At 36.7% G+C, this 14,753-nt stretch overlaps 1 protein-coding gene across 2 annotated transcripts; it reads right to left on the bottom strand.

The window, feature by feature from the left end:
• Positions 1-269: 269 nt before the first annotated feature.
• On the bottom strand, positions 270-12,997 carry KLRB1 (killer cell lectin like receptor B1). Of its 2 annotated transcripts, none has more exons than XM_010376693.2 (6): positions 12,826-12,996; positions 6,572-6,670; positions 5,782-5,856; positions 4,516-4,670; positions 4,061-4,176; positions 270-1,137 (listed from the first exon to the last, which is right to left on the bottom strand). In XM_010376693.2, the coding sequence occupies exons 1-6, from the start codon at positions 12,908-12,910 to the stop codon at positions 984-986; spliced, it is 684 nt and encodes a 227-aa protein (XP_010374995.1). In that variant the 5' UTR covers positions 12,911-12,996; the 3' UTR covers positions 270-983. The 2 variants fall into 2 exon arrangements, with proteins under 2 accessions (XP_010374995.1, XP_030795579.1); XM_030939719.1 differs by lacking the exon at positions 270-1,137 and adding an exon at positions 1,165-2,200 and having other exon boundaries at positions 12,826-12,997.
• Positions 12,998-14,753: the final 1,756 nt, after the last annotated feature.

The raw sequence follows: 14,753 nt of genomic DNA, 5'->3' as shown, positions 1-14,753 counted from the left end.
TTCAATTGGGTAGTGGTTTAAAACATGATAGACTATGATAGATGCACAGGGATTTAGCAATTATTTACTAAAACTTTCCTGGAGATGAGCCATGACATGGAAGGGATCAATGAAGGCCACACATACACATCAGGATTAGAATCTAATTCTCTTCAGCTGGTCTGGGGTTCTTCCCATTGAAGGGGAGCCAGAGATCACCTCCAAAGACCCTTTTAAGCTCGTAGTGGGCTCTTCTGTTGGATCTAGAAACTAAATTGGCACCAGGCAGATGAACAAAATGAAAGTATACACATTTTATTCATTTTGCATGTACATGACGAACTCACAAGAGAGTGAAATCCAAAGAAGTGGCCTAAGCAAGATGCTTGTATGCTTTTTAGACCAAGAATGATAAATGTGAAAAGAAATGACAGGATGAAGAAAAGCTGGCTGGGGCAATACACTTTCTAGAGGAGTCACTAGGAGATATATTAGTTGTGGGGGGCTGTCAAATAGGCGAAAGATAAGTGTTTATTAAGTATCTTTATTCAGGTTCATTGCAGCATCCAATTCCAGGTCTCTGTCGGTAAGAGCTATTTTCTTGCCCTTGCATGACTAGGGTAGCCCTCCCAGAAGAATCTTTGTGCCTTGCCACATGTGGGAAGTGACAGGTCAGCGCTCCCTTTCTGAATCTACAATTTCTCCACTGTTTTAAACACAAAACAATCAATATACCAATTCAGCATATTCAGGGACATCCTTCACTCCTTCTCCATAGACCATCACTGTTTCTTTAAAATGATACGTGTTTTCTCTATGTCTCTGTTTCCTCATTTTGTAGAATGAATATGATAAACATGAACTTCCATAAGATTCATACCAGTTGAACAATTCTCAGAATTTGTTCACTTTGTGCCACTGAATATACATTAGGTAGTACCAATAGTATGTGCAGTTAAAAGTACAGAGATCAGTAATGGGAAGCAAAGAAATTGAGATGGGATTCATAGCCAAGAGTCAGGAGACACTTTATTTCTCACAGGTGTTAGTTCTTTTTGGCAGATCCATTTGATTTCTGTACTACAGTGCTCAGAATACACAGATGTATGTGAGATGTAAACACAGCTGTTTTCTTTAGCATCACCTGTAATTTTTAAGCTGGAGAGGAAAAGAAAAGTCTGTCTTAGTGCTTAGGATTTTCTCATTCCTATTCTCACTTAGCCATTATTTCCTAGGACTCTCAGGAAGCAGTAGAAAGATAAACTGTTAAACAAAGAAGGTACACAGTCACAAATATAATGGTATGAACTTTTAAGATAAAGCTAATGGAAACCTCTGGAACTTTCAAGTTCATCTTCATTGGAAACAATCCCTCTAACAAGAAACTTCACAACTACATTTAAAAAAGAAAGAAACTTTGGAAACTGGGGATTCAGTCTTCTTATTGTTCTACTAACAAATCACGTTAAAAATGTTTCTTTACTGAGCCACAGGTTTCTTAAATATTTAGGCTATAGCCACCTAATATTTAGGGGAGGCATGGAGATGAAATATGAAAATGTGACAATACTTCAAAAATATGTGCTCAGTAAATATGATAGATATCTGGAGGCATGATGGATATTCAGGGTCTATAGAATTTGAAAGTAGTGAGAAAAAGTGGCTCAGTTCATGGTTATGCAGTCAGAGGTTCCTTTCATTCTCATTCCAAACAGAGGTGAATGGGTGTCTGCAGCAATATAATATTAGTTTCAAACAAGCATGAGTCCTGTGGCTCGCTGCAGGTAGGAGGTGGCGATATAATTCAAACAATGGGACAGGCTGTATTAGGGTTGAGTTGCAAAGATGATGTGAGTTCAAGACTCTCCTATTTGTCTCAAACGGATGAGGTGGTGGCAGCGTGCAGGGCTCCATCACAGCTTTTCTTTAGTCCTTTGTTTCATTTTTTTTTCATGTAGCCTCTTGGGGCTGCTTGTCTGATTTCTTCCTACTGCCCAACCTTCTAGTCAAACCAAGAACTTCTTTCAACTGGGCTATTGCAAAAGTTCCCTGTATTTTATCTCTTCCACCCTTTTAATTCTTTCTTAAATTATCAGGGTAATTTTTTAAATGCCAATCTGGCCAAGTCAACAATTTCTTTTCCAAAAGGCCCTCAGTGGTTTTCCAGGCCTTCCTTGATGAGACATCTTGTACACTGTCTCCTGCAGCCCCCAAAACAATCCTGTAAAAAATATTATGATTCTTTCCTTTCTTTCCTTGCCTTGCAGATAAAAACAGAGTCTAACTGGTGCTATAACATGATACCTTCCAGGTTTACCTGATCACTCCTATCTTAAAGCATCATCTTTCTCCTCAGAATAAAATGAGACGTTCAACTGAATTTACTCCATCCACTTTATACATATTTATGTTCACATTTCAATGTTTTCCAATTTTATTTTTTACTGTGAACCACAATAAAATAAACATTTTGCATTATGACCCCATTAAGAAACACACACAAACTATATTTAATAAATGCTAATGCACCAATACCATGTATGAAAAGAGAAAAATAAATTAATAGCAAATATACTTTCATTTATTTGTAAATAAGATATAGAAAATAACCCCCAGAAAGCAATATAAAAACCAAGACAGTTGTTTTTAAATATAATGTGTATGTTTGGCTTTTCATACATTTATTCTAGTCCAGAACATTTATTCTTAAATCATCTTTATTTTAAAATCTTACACTTTATAAATTTGTTTAGAATGTGAGTCATATAATGTTAAAACTTTGCCGATTGAGCCAACATTTATTTCTTTCAGTGTTTAATACTTTCCATACTTAATAAATTATTAGTATACTTTAGACAAACAATCTCCTGTGTTTTAAATTTTGACCTCTTGTTTTTTGAGTGACGGAAAATACATTTTAAATGTAAATTCTGCCAATTTGACTAAATCATTTACAGACTCATTAAATATAACTCTTTATATTATCTCTTTTGGAAAACTCATTAAAAGTTCTTTACAGAAATGTGGTTGAAGGCCTACACATTTTTGCTTGTGAGGGAAGAAAATACCCTACCCTTTTCTGCAAAATGATCCACAAATTCTGCTAAAATAAGAAATTTGCCTGTGTTGCATCAACGCTCATAGTACGTTGATGGTAATTTTGACCATCTTACATAAGATAAAAGCACGTAACACTGAAGAGAAAACAGCAAATAGCTCTTTTGTGGCTTATACAGGTTTTCATCACATCCTCTCATGTACCTCTGCCTTTCACACCAGTGGTTCAAATATACTGCAATTTTTGTCACAACGTGGGTGTCTGGGTTCCACGCTCTGATATTTACTATTTTTTCTCTTCTTTTTTTTTTTTTTTTTTTTTTTTTTTTTGAGACGGAGTCTCGCTCTGTCACCCAGGCTGGAGTGCAGTGGCCGGACCTCAGCTCACTGCAAGCTCCGCCTCCCGGGTTTACGCCATTCTCCTGCCTCAGCCTCCCGCGTGGCTGGGACTACAGGCGCCTGCCACCTCGCCCGGCTAGTTTTTTGTATTTTTTTAGTAGAGACGGGGTTTCACCGTGTTAGCCAGGATGGTCTCGATCTCCTGACCTCGTGATCTGCCCGTCTCGGCCTCCCAAAGTGCTGGGATTACAGGCTTGAGCCACCGCGCCCGGCCCCTTTTCTCTTCTTTTAATGCCAGCTGTGACCCACTAAATTGGTCTCATTACCTACTAATGTATATTTTCCCACAGTTTGAAATATACAATGTAAGACATTTTGTGTGCCAGTGGTCTCCAGATAATCACTATTTTTAATTTAATGTGCCCCTTCCAAATAAGTTAGTCTATTTCCTGTCCCCTAAAACTCCATTGCAGATAAATATATATTTTCTTATAAAGAGCTGTTATATTTTCATATAGAGAACTTTCCAACCAACTTTGAAATCATCCATTTTCTTAGCGTATTCTGAACCTCTGGAGAGTTTTTAAATCAAATTAAAACTACAAAACTCAATCTTCAGTGTTACCATTTTGCAGTGTAAACCTGATATAAATTGAATATTAAAATTAGCTCATCTAATACTCACTCATTAGAATTTAAAAAAGAGCCATTTATCCACTTCCAGTTCTTCTCTGATAATGAAAAATTTAATCCAATCCAAAATGCAATTGCTTTGTCATGTATCAGGTTCTGTGTGCGTGTCTATAAATGGAACAGAAGAATATTAAATCTGCTTATCTATTCTTGGTTCGATCCCCTAAAACCTAGTTCAAGCATCACCTCATCTCTGAAGTCTTTCCTAACTCCTTGTCAGCATTAATTATTCCTTCTTTGTGATATTTCTTTCTATGTTTTTATTTCTATTATTGTATTCATCACCTTATATTTAATTATTTTTTTACATATCCACTTAGTCATTCAAATTGTGAAGTCAAAGTCATCACTTCCATTACATAAAACCCCTGGGCTAATGCACAGACGTATTGGTATGGTTTAAAGAAAGTGTTAAGTTTTATTAAGGTATTTTATTTAATGATTTACCAATTCATCCTTATCTTGAATAAGCAGCAAACTGGATTCTTTGGTGGAACAATCAGCTAGACTGTTATTCCAACGGTTGACAGTGCGAGAAAATAGCAAGCATTTCTCTTGGACTTGTTGCCAATATATTGGGCAGTTTAAGAGATCCGGTCTTTCTAAAGTGAAAAGCGGAAATAAGAAATAAATGTTATATTTCTAACCTATCCCTGACACACCACAACCAATCACACACACATATCATTATAAATGTTCAAAGTTTTTATTATCACTGTGAGAAAAATGAATTTGTTATAAAGTTGAGGTTTTCAAGACCTACTGTTCATTCTGGTACCAAGAATTGGGAATTAGTGACCAGTTATCTTGAGCATAAATGGAGTCATAAAATATTAAAGTAGGAAAATACCATCAGAATAATTTAAACTGCCACATCTTTCATTTTAAGACAGCGAGAGACAGAATAACTTGTTTAAATTCAGCCAGTCAGATGAAATATTTCTATTTCTCAGTTTCCTTAAATTCATCACCAGTGCCTATTCCACTACACAGGCAACAATATAAAACTCATGTAAAAAGTGCTGATTTTAAATGATGCACAAAATGCATAGCAAATAATTATTTTCACTAAATTAATGAGAAATACCATGGAGAAAAAAGTATAAGAAAATTTCTAATTGCTGAACGAGGTATTTACCTACTTAATGTGATCTATTGGATAGAATTTTCCAGAGGGACTTTCAGGTTTTCTTAAAACTTCCATTCTGTGAGAATGTGAACACAGATCATACTCCACTACAGTCACTCAACAACAGTCACCTTTTTTTATTAACACACGCTGGAACAAGACTAATGTGGCTGCATGGTGAGGAAATATAATAAATAGTAAAGAATTCGTTCTATGTTTAAGTTCTATCAATTATCTTCAGGCCAAACTTGACAGCTCACTAAGATAATCAAATGTTTCACATATTTTCCTATCAACAATGGAGTATCCTAGCAGAGGCTTCTCATGAGGCAGCATGCTTTGCTGGTTAAAACCTTAGGTTCAGAAGTCAGACCACGTACGTATAATTCCCAGCCTCCTCACTTGATGCTTATGTGACCCTCAGCAAGTTGTTGAATCCTTTTGTGCCTCAGTTTTCTAATTCAGAAAAGCAGAATGATAAGAATATCTTAACATATGGATTGTTATGAATTGTACCAAAAGTAACACATGAAATCTACCAAATATTAATTGTTATTCTTAGGAAATTCAAGCCACACAATTACCTGTTGTTTTAGTCCTGTTCTGTTGGATGTCCACACTGCATTTTCCTATTGATGATTTCTGTAGTAAGGATATCACTAGTACATAACGAAAAGCAATTAAGAGTATTAAATGCTGAAATGTGTGGTGGAGTGGATATATTACATTTGTTACTTCAGGAAACTAAATAATCTCAACAAGCTTGAATATGGACAGAAGATAAAAGTATTAGCAATGTGGTAAAAAAAAAAAAAAAAAAAAACAAAAAAAAAGGGTCTCACCTACAGGAAGCATACAGAAAAAAGTAAGAAAAAACAAAACAGGTGGACTCACACAGGCATTAGGTTGCCTGTGTCTACTAGATAAGTCAATCTAACGGCATTACTTAACTCTTAAATTGCCTACAGTCTCACCCAAACTTTATCATCTTCAAAATGAGTCTAATTGTGCCTGTTCCAAGGGAGAGATTGTCTGCTGCAATCTGGAATTTTAGTAGGTACATAATAAGCCATAAATAACTGGAAATGTTTCTTTTCTTTGTTATCATCTTTGTGGCACAATTGTGATCTTTTTCAAAAGTTCTTGGGCCACATATATAATACCCCGTGATGACTCTCAGGGCAATTGGGAAGACAAATATGAAAGGCTGGTATCCAAAGTGGATATGGACTGACTGTTAGAAGCTTTGCTTCATGACTTTTTATTCATTGATCTTTCACTAAGATTGGGGTGGCCAAATTATGTTGAGATGCTCTAAGACACATGATGGAAGTAGAGTAACTATTATGCAACAAATGATGTTGCCTCACTTACCTGAAAGACTCAGCCCAGTAACAACCAAGACAAGGAGAATAATCCCAGCACAGCTAAGTTTCAGGGCAAATTGATGCCAAGGTGAACCCTGACAGACATCTGAGAAGTTAAGAAGAAAAAAAACAAAAACAAACAAAAAAACCCAAAAAACCTCAGTTAACTCAGTGGAGTACATCTGGCACAAAAATGTACTTGGGGTAGCATAGGGACAATTAGATTCAGCTTAGGGGATGGGGGCAGGGAACAACCTGTATCCATCATTCTAAAAGAAGAGTCCTGCAAGATGGGTTCTCAGATCGAACAGAGTTTGCTCATGGATAAAATACAAACACTTATGCATGTGTGTATACAAAGGATTGGTATAAGAATCAAATGAGATAGGTAGAAAGATGTTTTGGAAATTACCAAGTGCTATACAAAAATGAAGTGCATGTCTTAATATAGGTAGTAAGTCAAAGCATTTCGTCCAAGAAGGAAGACCTTCATTTAGTCAAGATATTTTTTGAGGCTCTATTTTGTGCCAACCACCATGTTAGGTCCTGGTGATATACAGAAATTCTGTTTTTGGACATGGAATCCTGTGCTTTGCTGTTGCCTAGAACAAACATCTCCAAGTTAGATCAAATGTATGGCCATCAAAGGAGAAGGAGAAGGTTTTGTGACTGTATATCATTTTCAATATTATCACTAGTATAACATAACATGCGCTTATGTCTACAACATTGCATTGTCTAAACCGAGTGTCAGATGTCTCTGCTTTTCTCTGTGATCATTTCAATTACTATATAATGAGTCTCCCATGTTCTTCAGAAGTTATGATTATATTGATGAAATGTTATAAATTCATCACAACTTTTTCAATATATTTTGCTCTATATCTTTGAAAACATGAATTAATAGAAAAAATAATAAAGAGAGACTTACTTATAAAAATATTCTGGAGAAACATGGGGACATAGCTTCCAAAATTAAATCAACTCTGATAAGGAATTACTCTGGTAGTATATGCCTCAGTTACACTGCTAGAAGTTGTACCTAAATAGCTCCCATATCTCTGATTTAATTGTAAGACTCCCTCTGCTCTCACTTGGTTTTTAACTTATTAGATCTATTATAATTATAAATTACTTTATAAATTCTATTATGAGAGCCAGAAGCTTTTATAAGTAAAGGTTTTCTAATTTATCTGAAGCTATGGATTTATTTGTATTATCCATTCTTTTTTATTTTTTCTAATATTACTCCATGTAAGTGATTCCTTGCTATGAGTTACATGTTAAAAAATTTAGCATCAGATATACTATAATATTATCCTTTATTCTCATTATATGTTTCAGAATGGCCATGAAGCCATTTCTACTTTTCATGGTCCATTATCCTTGAGGATTAAGTCATGCAGTCCATTTGCAGACCTGATAATCTCTCACATTAACATGCTCACAGTGATATAAGTGAATTAGCTCTCTCTAAAACAGCCCTGAGGAGACAGAATTTAGTAGCATTAGAGGTGATCAGAGATTATGGGAGGAAACATAATACATTGGAGTCAGGGTTGTAACATATGGATTATCATCTGGAACTATTTAGGACATGCTGTATCAGTGGAGGGGGCCAGGGAGGAGTAGATATCTAGAGAAGACTCCAAGGCCCCAGGGATACCTCTGAATGTGAGGAAACCAAGCTGGGTTATATTGGCATAGAACTTCTAATGAGAGCTATGTGATACAGGAATGGCTACATGCAGTCAATGAGCCCAAGACAGCACTGGGATGGCTTTCCTTCCAGTTTTATGGACATACATTATTTCATCTTTCTGTCTCTTCTCTCCCCCACCCTTCTCTTCCTTGAAACTCTAAGTTTGTTTGTCAAGTGGAGAAAGCTCTGTAAAGTCACTATTTTAATTGCTAAATTACTTAATTCTATTTATTTATTTATTTATTTATTTATTTATTTATTTTTGAGACGGAGTTTCACTCTTGTTGCCCAGACTGGTGTGCAATGGTGCAATCTCGGCTCACCATAACCTCCGCCTCCTGGGTTCAAGCGATTCTCCTGCCTCAATCTCTCGAGTAGTTAGGATTACAAGCATGCACCACCAGGTCCGGCTAATTTTGTATTTTTTTATTTTTGTTTTTTTTATTAAAGACGAGGTTTCTCCATGTTGGTCAGGCTGGTCTCGAAAGTGCTGGGATTACAGACGTGAGCCACCATGCCCGGCCCAATTCTGTTACTAACATTAATTTAGTAATTTTTCATTACTAAAGTCTAACATTGATTAAGAACAGTCTTTCCAATCTAGCAGATCTGAGCGTGAACATGCTATTTTGGAAAATACGTTCAACCTTCATAACCCACACATTTCCTCATCTGTGAAATGTGGAATAATATCTATGTCATAATATTTTGGAGAGGATTATATGAAACAATTCTTCTAAATGCTGGGCACAGTGTCTGGCACATGGTAACTGTTCAATGAACAGCAGTTCTTTTTCCTAAAAGGTTTTTTTTCTTAGCTATAGGTAAAAGGCAACTTGGTGACTTTTAAAAACTGTTATTCGTTCATGCTAAAATATAAGGAGTTGAGTGGAGTGTACTGTGTCTGGGAGGAATGTACTCCTGTACTGTGTTTCTGTGGCACCACATGACATTAGAATTAATGGAGTTACAACAAATCACTACAGAGGTCAGGCAGACGTTAGTTATCTGGAAATACCTACCTATGGCTCTTCTCCATTTGAGTTTAAAAAGTATGTGAAATCATCTCATTTCATTGTTCTAAACCTTCCAATGGCTTTTCATCAGGCAAATCTGAGTCTGTAGAATGGCTTGTATGTCCCTGTTTAAGCTGGCCCTCACTTCTATTGGATGTTATCACTCACGTCTCTCTCTCTGGTTTCGTTGACTGCCTTAGATACAATCACCATGCTACAGAGTGACCACAGCCTCACCAGTTTAGCCAGAGTCTAGTAGTGGTTTTACATTTTGCCCTCACCCCGTCTAGCCTCCACACGCACACTCTGCATGCAGACACCTCCTACAATATCACAGGCATGTTTTCATTTTGAGGTTTTTGCACTTGTTGGTCACCTTCATAGAAGGCTCCTTTCTCAGGGTCTTATGTCTTTGTCCCTCATTTCTGTCAGGTTTTGACTCAATGTCATCTTCTCAGGGAGGCCTTCCTTGATTATTCTGTTTGATATGCCACCCTCCCCGAAAGCTAAATCCTATTTTCAAATTTTTCTTAATAACACTAACACCATCTCATCTTTTATACTGACTTGGTTATTTGTTTATTTGATAGATTGTGTGCCTTCATTGTTTTTTTTTAATTTTTATTTTTTATTATACTTTAAGTTCTAGGGTACACGTGTACAATGTGCAGATTTGTTATATATGTATACATGTGCCATGTTGGTTTGTTGCACCTGTTAACTCATCATTTACATTAGTTATTTCTCCTAATGTTATCCCTTCCCCCTTCCCCCACTTCACGACAGGCCCCAGTGTGTGATGTTCCCCTTCCTGTGTCCAAGTGTTCTCATTGTTCAGTTCCCACCTATGAGTGAGAACATGCGGTGTTAGGTTTTCTGTCCTTGTGATAGTTTGCTCAGAATGATGGTTTCCAGCTTCATCCATGTCCCTGCAAAGGACATGAACTCGTCCTTTTTTATGGCTACATAGTATTACATGGTGTATATGTGCCACATTTTCTTGATCCAGTCTCTCAATGATGGACATTTGGGTTGGTTCCAAGTCTTTGCTATTGCGAATGCTGCCACAGTAAAGATACTTGTGCATGTGTCTTTATAGTAGCATGATTTATAATCCTTTGGGTATATACCTAGTAATGGGATCACTGGATCAAACGATATTTCTAGCTCTAGATCCTTGAGGAATAGCCATACTGTCTTCCACAAGTGTGCTTCCATTTTACTATAAACTCTATGAAGGAAAATAATTTTCTCTATTTTGTTCACTGCTGTATTCACAGCATGCCTGGCACAGAGTAGGAGTTTATTTTTGAATAAATGAATAAACTCTAGAGGCATATTTGCAAACACCTTATCCACTTTTCTAACAGACCAAACCCTTGGCCATTTGACCATAAGCAAGATAGGTTATCACTCACATCTCTCTTTCTGGTTTTGTTGACTTCCTTAGGTACAATCACCATGCTACAGAGTGACCACAGCCTCAACAGTTTAGCCAGAGTCCAATAGTGGTTTTACAATTATTTAATATCAGACCAGTGTTCTATAGTCACATACTTTGCTCTGGCTTTATTCTACTCTTGCTTTTTCTTTCAAGTTTACTCTCAGAATGACATTTTATAGGATAATTATTACAATCCAAGTAGAAAAAAATTTCCACATCCTTTGGGATCATAGCAACATTTGGGAAGAGTCTCACTATCTCTATATTCATTTTCTGACAATGCCCATTTTCTAGCTTTTGCTGGATATGAACAGAGGAAAAGAAAGACTTACTCTTTAAAAAAACCTCTTGCTCAACCAAATCCTCCCTATAGTTATTAGAATCCTCTAATTTTCTCTACTCTTATATGAAAATTGTAGTGAAACTTAACTGACGGCTCTAAGATTTTCTTCTTGACTTAAAACTTTGAGAATTCAATAGTTTAAAACTTAAACAGTCTTGAAACAGCACAAGTCAAATGCTCGGCATGATATGGAATGAGTATCAGAATGGTAAACAATTGTAATATTATCGATGATAGTAAATCCAGTTAGATATCAGAAAATAATTATGTGTCATCATAATTTCATACTGATTTTCTGCCTCAGTTTCTAGTTTCTTCCCATCCACCCACAGGCCATGCAGTGCATCACGTATTACCTCACATTGGTGTTCCCCACTTCTTTCACTCAGAATCTTAACTCTTCAGAGACACAGGAAAGTGCCAGTTTCAACAAATGGTAAGAAGGTTCATTACTGATATGCTTGAGTATTTTGTGGCTTGTCTCTTTCTAAGCTGTGATACTTTTCAAACTAGAAACTATCAGATAGTAATGATATTCAAATCTTTGATCTTGAATTTTTGTTTTCCAGGAAGTTTTCTGCTCTCTTGAGAGAGTGAAGTATGTTACTAATTAAGCCTATATTTTATATATATATTTATATATAATATATAATATATGTAAGATATATGTATAAAATATATATATATATATATTTTGAGATAGAATCTCGCTGTGTCACCCAGGCTGGAGTACGGTGGCACAATTACAGCTCACTGAAGCCTTGATCTCTTGGGCTCAATCAATCCTTTCACCTCAGCCTCCCGAGTAGCTAGGACCACAGGCGTGTGCCACCACACTTGGCTATTTTTTTGTATTGTTTGTAGAGATGAAGTTTTGCCACATTACCCAGGCTGGTCTTGAACTCCTGGACTCAAGCAAACCACCCGCCTCAGCCTACCAAAGTGCTGGGATTACAGGCATGAGCCACTGCAACTGGCCTACATGTTGTATTCTGAAAGGAATATTATGGATGAAAATGCACTGGGACCTAATCATAGTATTGATATTTTGTAGAGGAATTTGGAATAACGTACGTTGTTATTACAGCAAGTTTGCAATGTGTGTCTTAAATATTCCTTAGTTCATACATGCAAAATATTTTTCCTTCCTTCCTTCTTCCTTTACTTCCTTCCTTCCTTCCTCCTCCTCTTTCTGTCTCTTTCTCGCTCTCTTCCTTTTTCTCTCCTCTTTCTTTCTTTCCTTCCTTCTTTCTCTCTCTCTCTCTTTCTCTTTCTTTCTTTCTTTCTTTCTTTCTTTCTTTCTTTCTTTCTTTCTTTCTTTCTTTCTTTCTTTCTTCCTTCCTTCCTTCCTTCCTTCCTTCCTTCCTTCCTTCCTTCCTTCCTTCCTTCCTTCCTTCCTTCCTTCCTTCCTTCCTTCCTTCCTTTTTCTTTATTTCCTTGTGGAGCAGGGGTAACCCATAGGCAGTGTGCCCAGTGTAGCCTAAAGTGTTGTTTCTTCAGAGTCTTTTAACCAAGGCTCAGTAAGACAGGTGATGTCTGCTTTTCATGCTAACTGGATTGAAAAAAAGAAATGTATGAGGCTGAAAATTTTTGTCCAAAGTTGTGATTACCTACAGGCAAGCCATCCAACACCCATTAAACATTAATATAAAACTACTGCTCATCTTTAAAGCAATGATTTAAAGCCATAAATGTAACAGGAAGATCTAATTCTGGAAGATATACAAATGCAGAAAGGAATATTAAAGCCACTTACCCCGAGGAAGAGATGAAGGTGAAGAATTTTCTGGGCCTGAGTCCTTGGGTAAGGTTAACTCAGCATATATCATGTGTTGGTCCATTGCAGACAGAGGAAGGTGGCATTAAACTTGCGTATAAGAAAAAACTCTCAATTCTGTGAGGTAAAATCAGCAAAAGGAAGCGTTCTGCCTGAAGTACTTTGTTGTCTCTCTTTTGTCCCCACCCACCTACACTTCTTGTTGGTGGTTTTCTCCATAAATTGCTGAGACAATCCACTCACCACATGTTCATTATACCTAGCTATGTAATATCTACTTTCCTTAATTAACTGGCCTGTTGTTTGGCAAAATTCTGGGAGGCTCGTTTGTTCTTGTTTTTCTAACCATTCTTTTTCTGTTCCTCTCTCAGGGCCAGTACCAGAGTGAAGCAGATAAGGCATAGCCTGGGGTTCCAATTTAAGGGGCCCCCACAAAACTCAGTAATTAACAGAAATAATATTTAGCACAATTTTGTAAAAGTAAAAATTAATGTAAAAAAGTCCATAATGCTATTCAAAGACTCTAAAATCTTCCTGAAATATCTGTGCTCCAAAGAAAGTTGTGAAATGTGAAAAATGGGAACATAAATGTGAGAAAGCCCAATGAATAACACAACAGAAAAAGCAATGTGCTAAAGATCAACAGCCTACTGTTAGCTTAGTTCTAGAGGCACTGCTGGATATGATAGCATTTCACATAACTAAAAGTATTTGGAAGCCATCAGAATTGTAGGAAGTGGAGCATATGGAATTTTTTTTCTCTTTCAAAGATTTTCTTTTCCTTTCAAGGTGATTATAGAATGTGTGTACTTTTTTTCCTTTTTCTTTTTTTATTATACTTTAAGTATAATAAAGTATATATACTATATATACTTTATAGTATATATAATAAAGTATAACCTGTACGTTGTGCACAACATACAGGTTTGTTACATATGTATACATGTGCCATGTTGCTGTGCTGCACCCGTTTACTCATCATTTACATTAGGTATGTCTCTTAATGCTATCCCTCCCCACTCCTGACACCCCATGACAGACTCCACTGTGTGGTGTTCCCCACCCTGTGTCCAAGTGTTCTCATTGTTCAGTTCCCACCTATGAGCGAGAACATGCACAGTTTGGTTTTCTGTTGTTGTGATAGTTTGCTCAGAATGATGGTTTCCAGCTTCATCCATGTCCCTACAAAGGACATGAACTCATCCTTTTTTATGGCTGCATAGTATTCCATGCTGTATATGTGCCACATTTTCTTAATCCAGTCTATCATTAATGGACATTTGGGTTGGTTCCAAGTCTTTGCTATTGTGAATAGTACCGCAATAAACATACGTGTGCATGTGTCTCTATAGCAGCATGATTTATCATCCTTTGGATATATGCCCAGTAATGGGATGGCTGGGTCAAATGGTATTTCTAGTTCTAGATCCTTGAGGAATCACCACACTGTCTTCCACAATAGTTGAACTAGTTTACAGTCCCACCAACAGTACAAAAGCATTCCTATTTCTCCACATCGTCTCCAGCACGTGTTGTTTCCTGACTTTTTAATGATCGCCATTCTAACTGGCGTGACATGGTATCTCATTGTGGTTTTGATTTGCATTTCTCTGATGGCCAGCTATGCTGAGCATTTTTTCATGTTGGCTGTTGGCTGCATAAATGTCTTCTTTTGTGAAGTGTCTGTTCATATCCTTTGCCCACTTTTGGATGGGGTTGTTTGATTTTTTCTTATAAATTTGTTTAAGTTCTTTGTAGATTCTGGATATTAGCCTCTTGTCAGATGGGTAGATCGTAAACATTTTCTCCCATTCTCTAGGTTGCCTGTTCACTCTGGTGGTAGTTTCTTTTGCTGTGCAGAAGCTCATTAGTTTAGATCCCATTTGTCAATTTTGACTTTTGTTGCC

This window comes from Rhinopithecus roxellana, chromosome 10 (genome assembly GCF_007565055.1).
Source record: "Rhinopithecus roxellana isolate Shanxi Qingling chromosome 10, ASM756505v1, whole genome shotgun sequence".
Taxonomy (NCBI): Eukaryota; Metazoa; Chordata; class Mammalia; order Primates; family Cercopithecidae; genus Rhinopithecus; species Rhinopithecus roxellana.
This window is presented reverse-complemented; position numbering and strand designations above follow the sequence as displayed.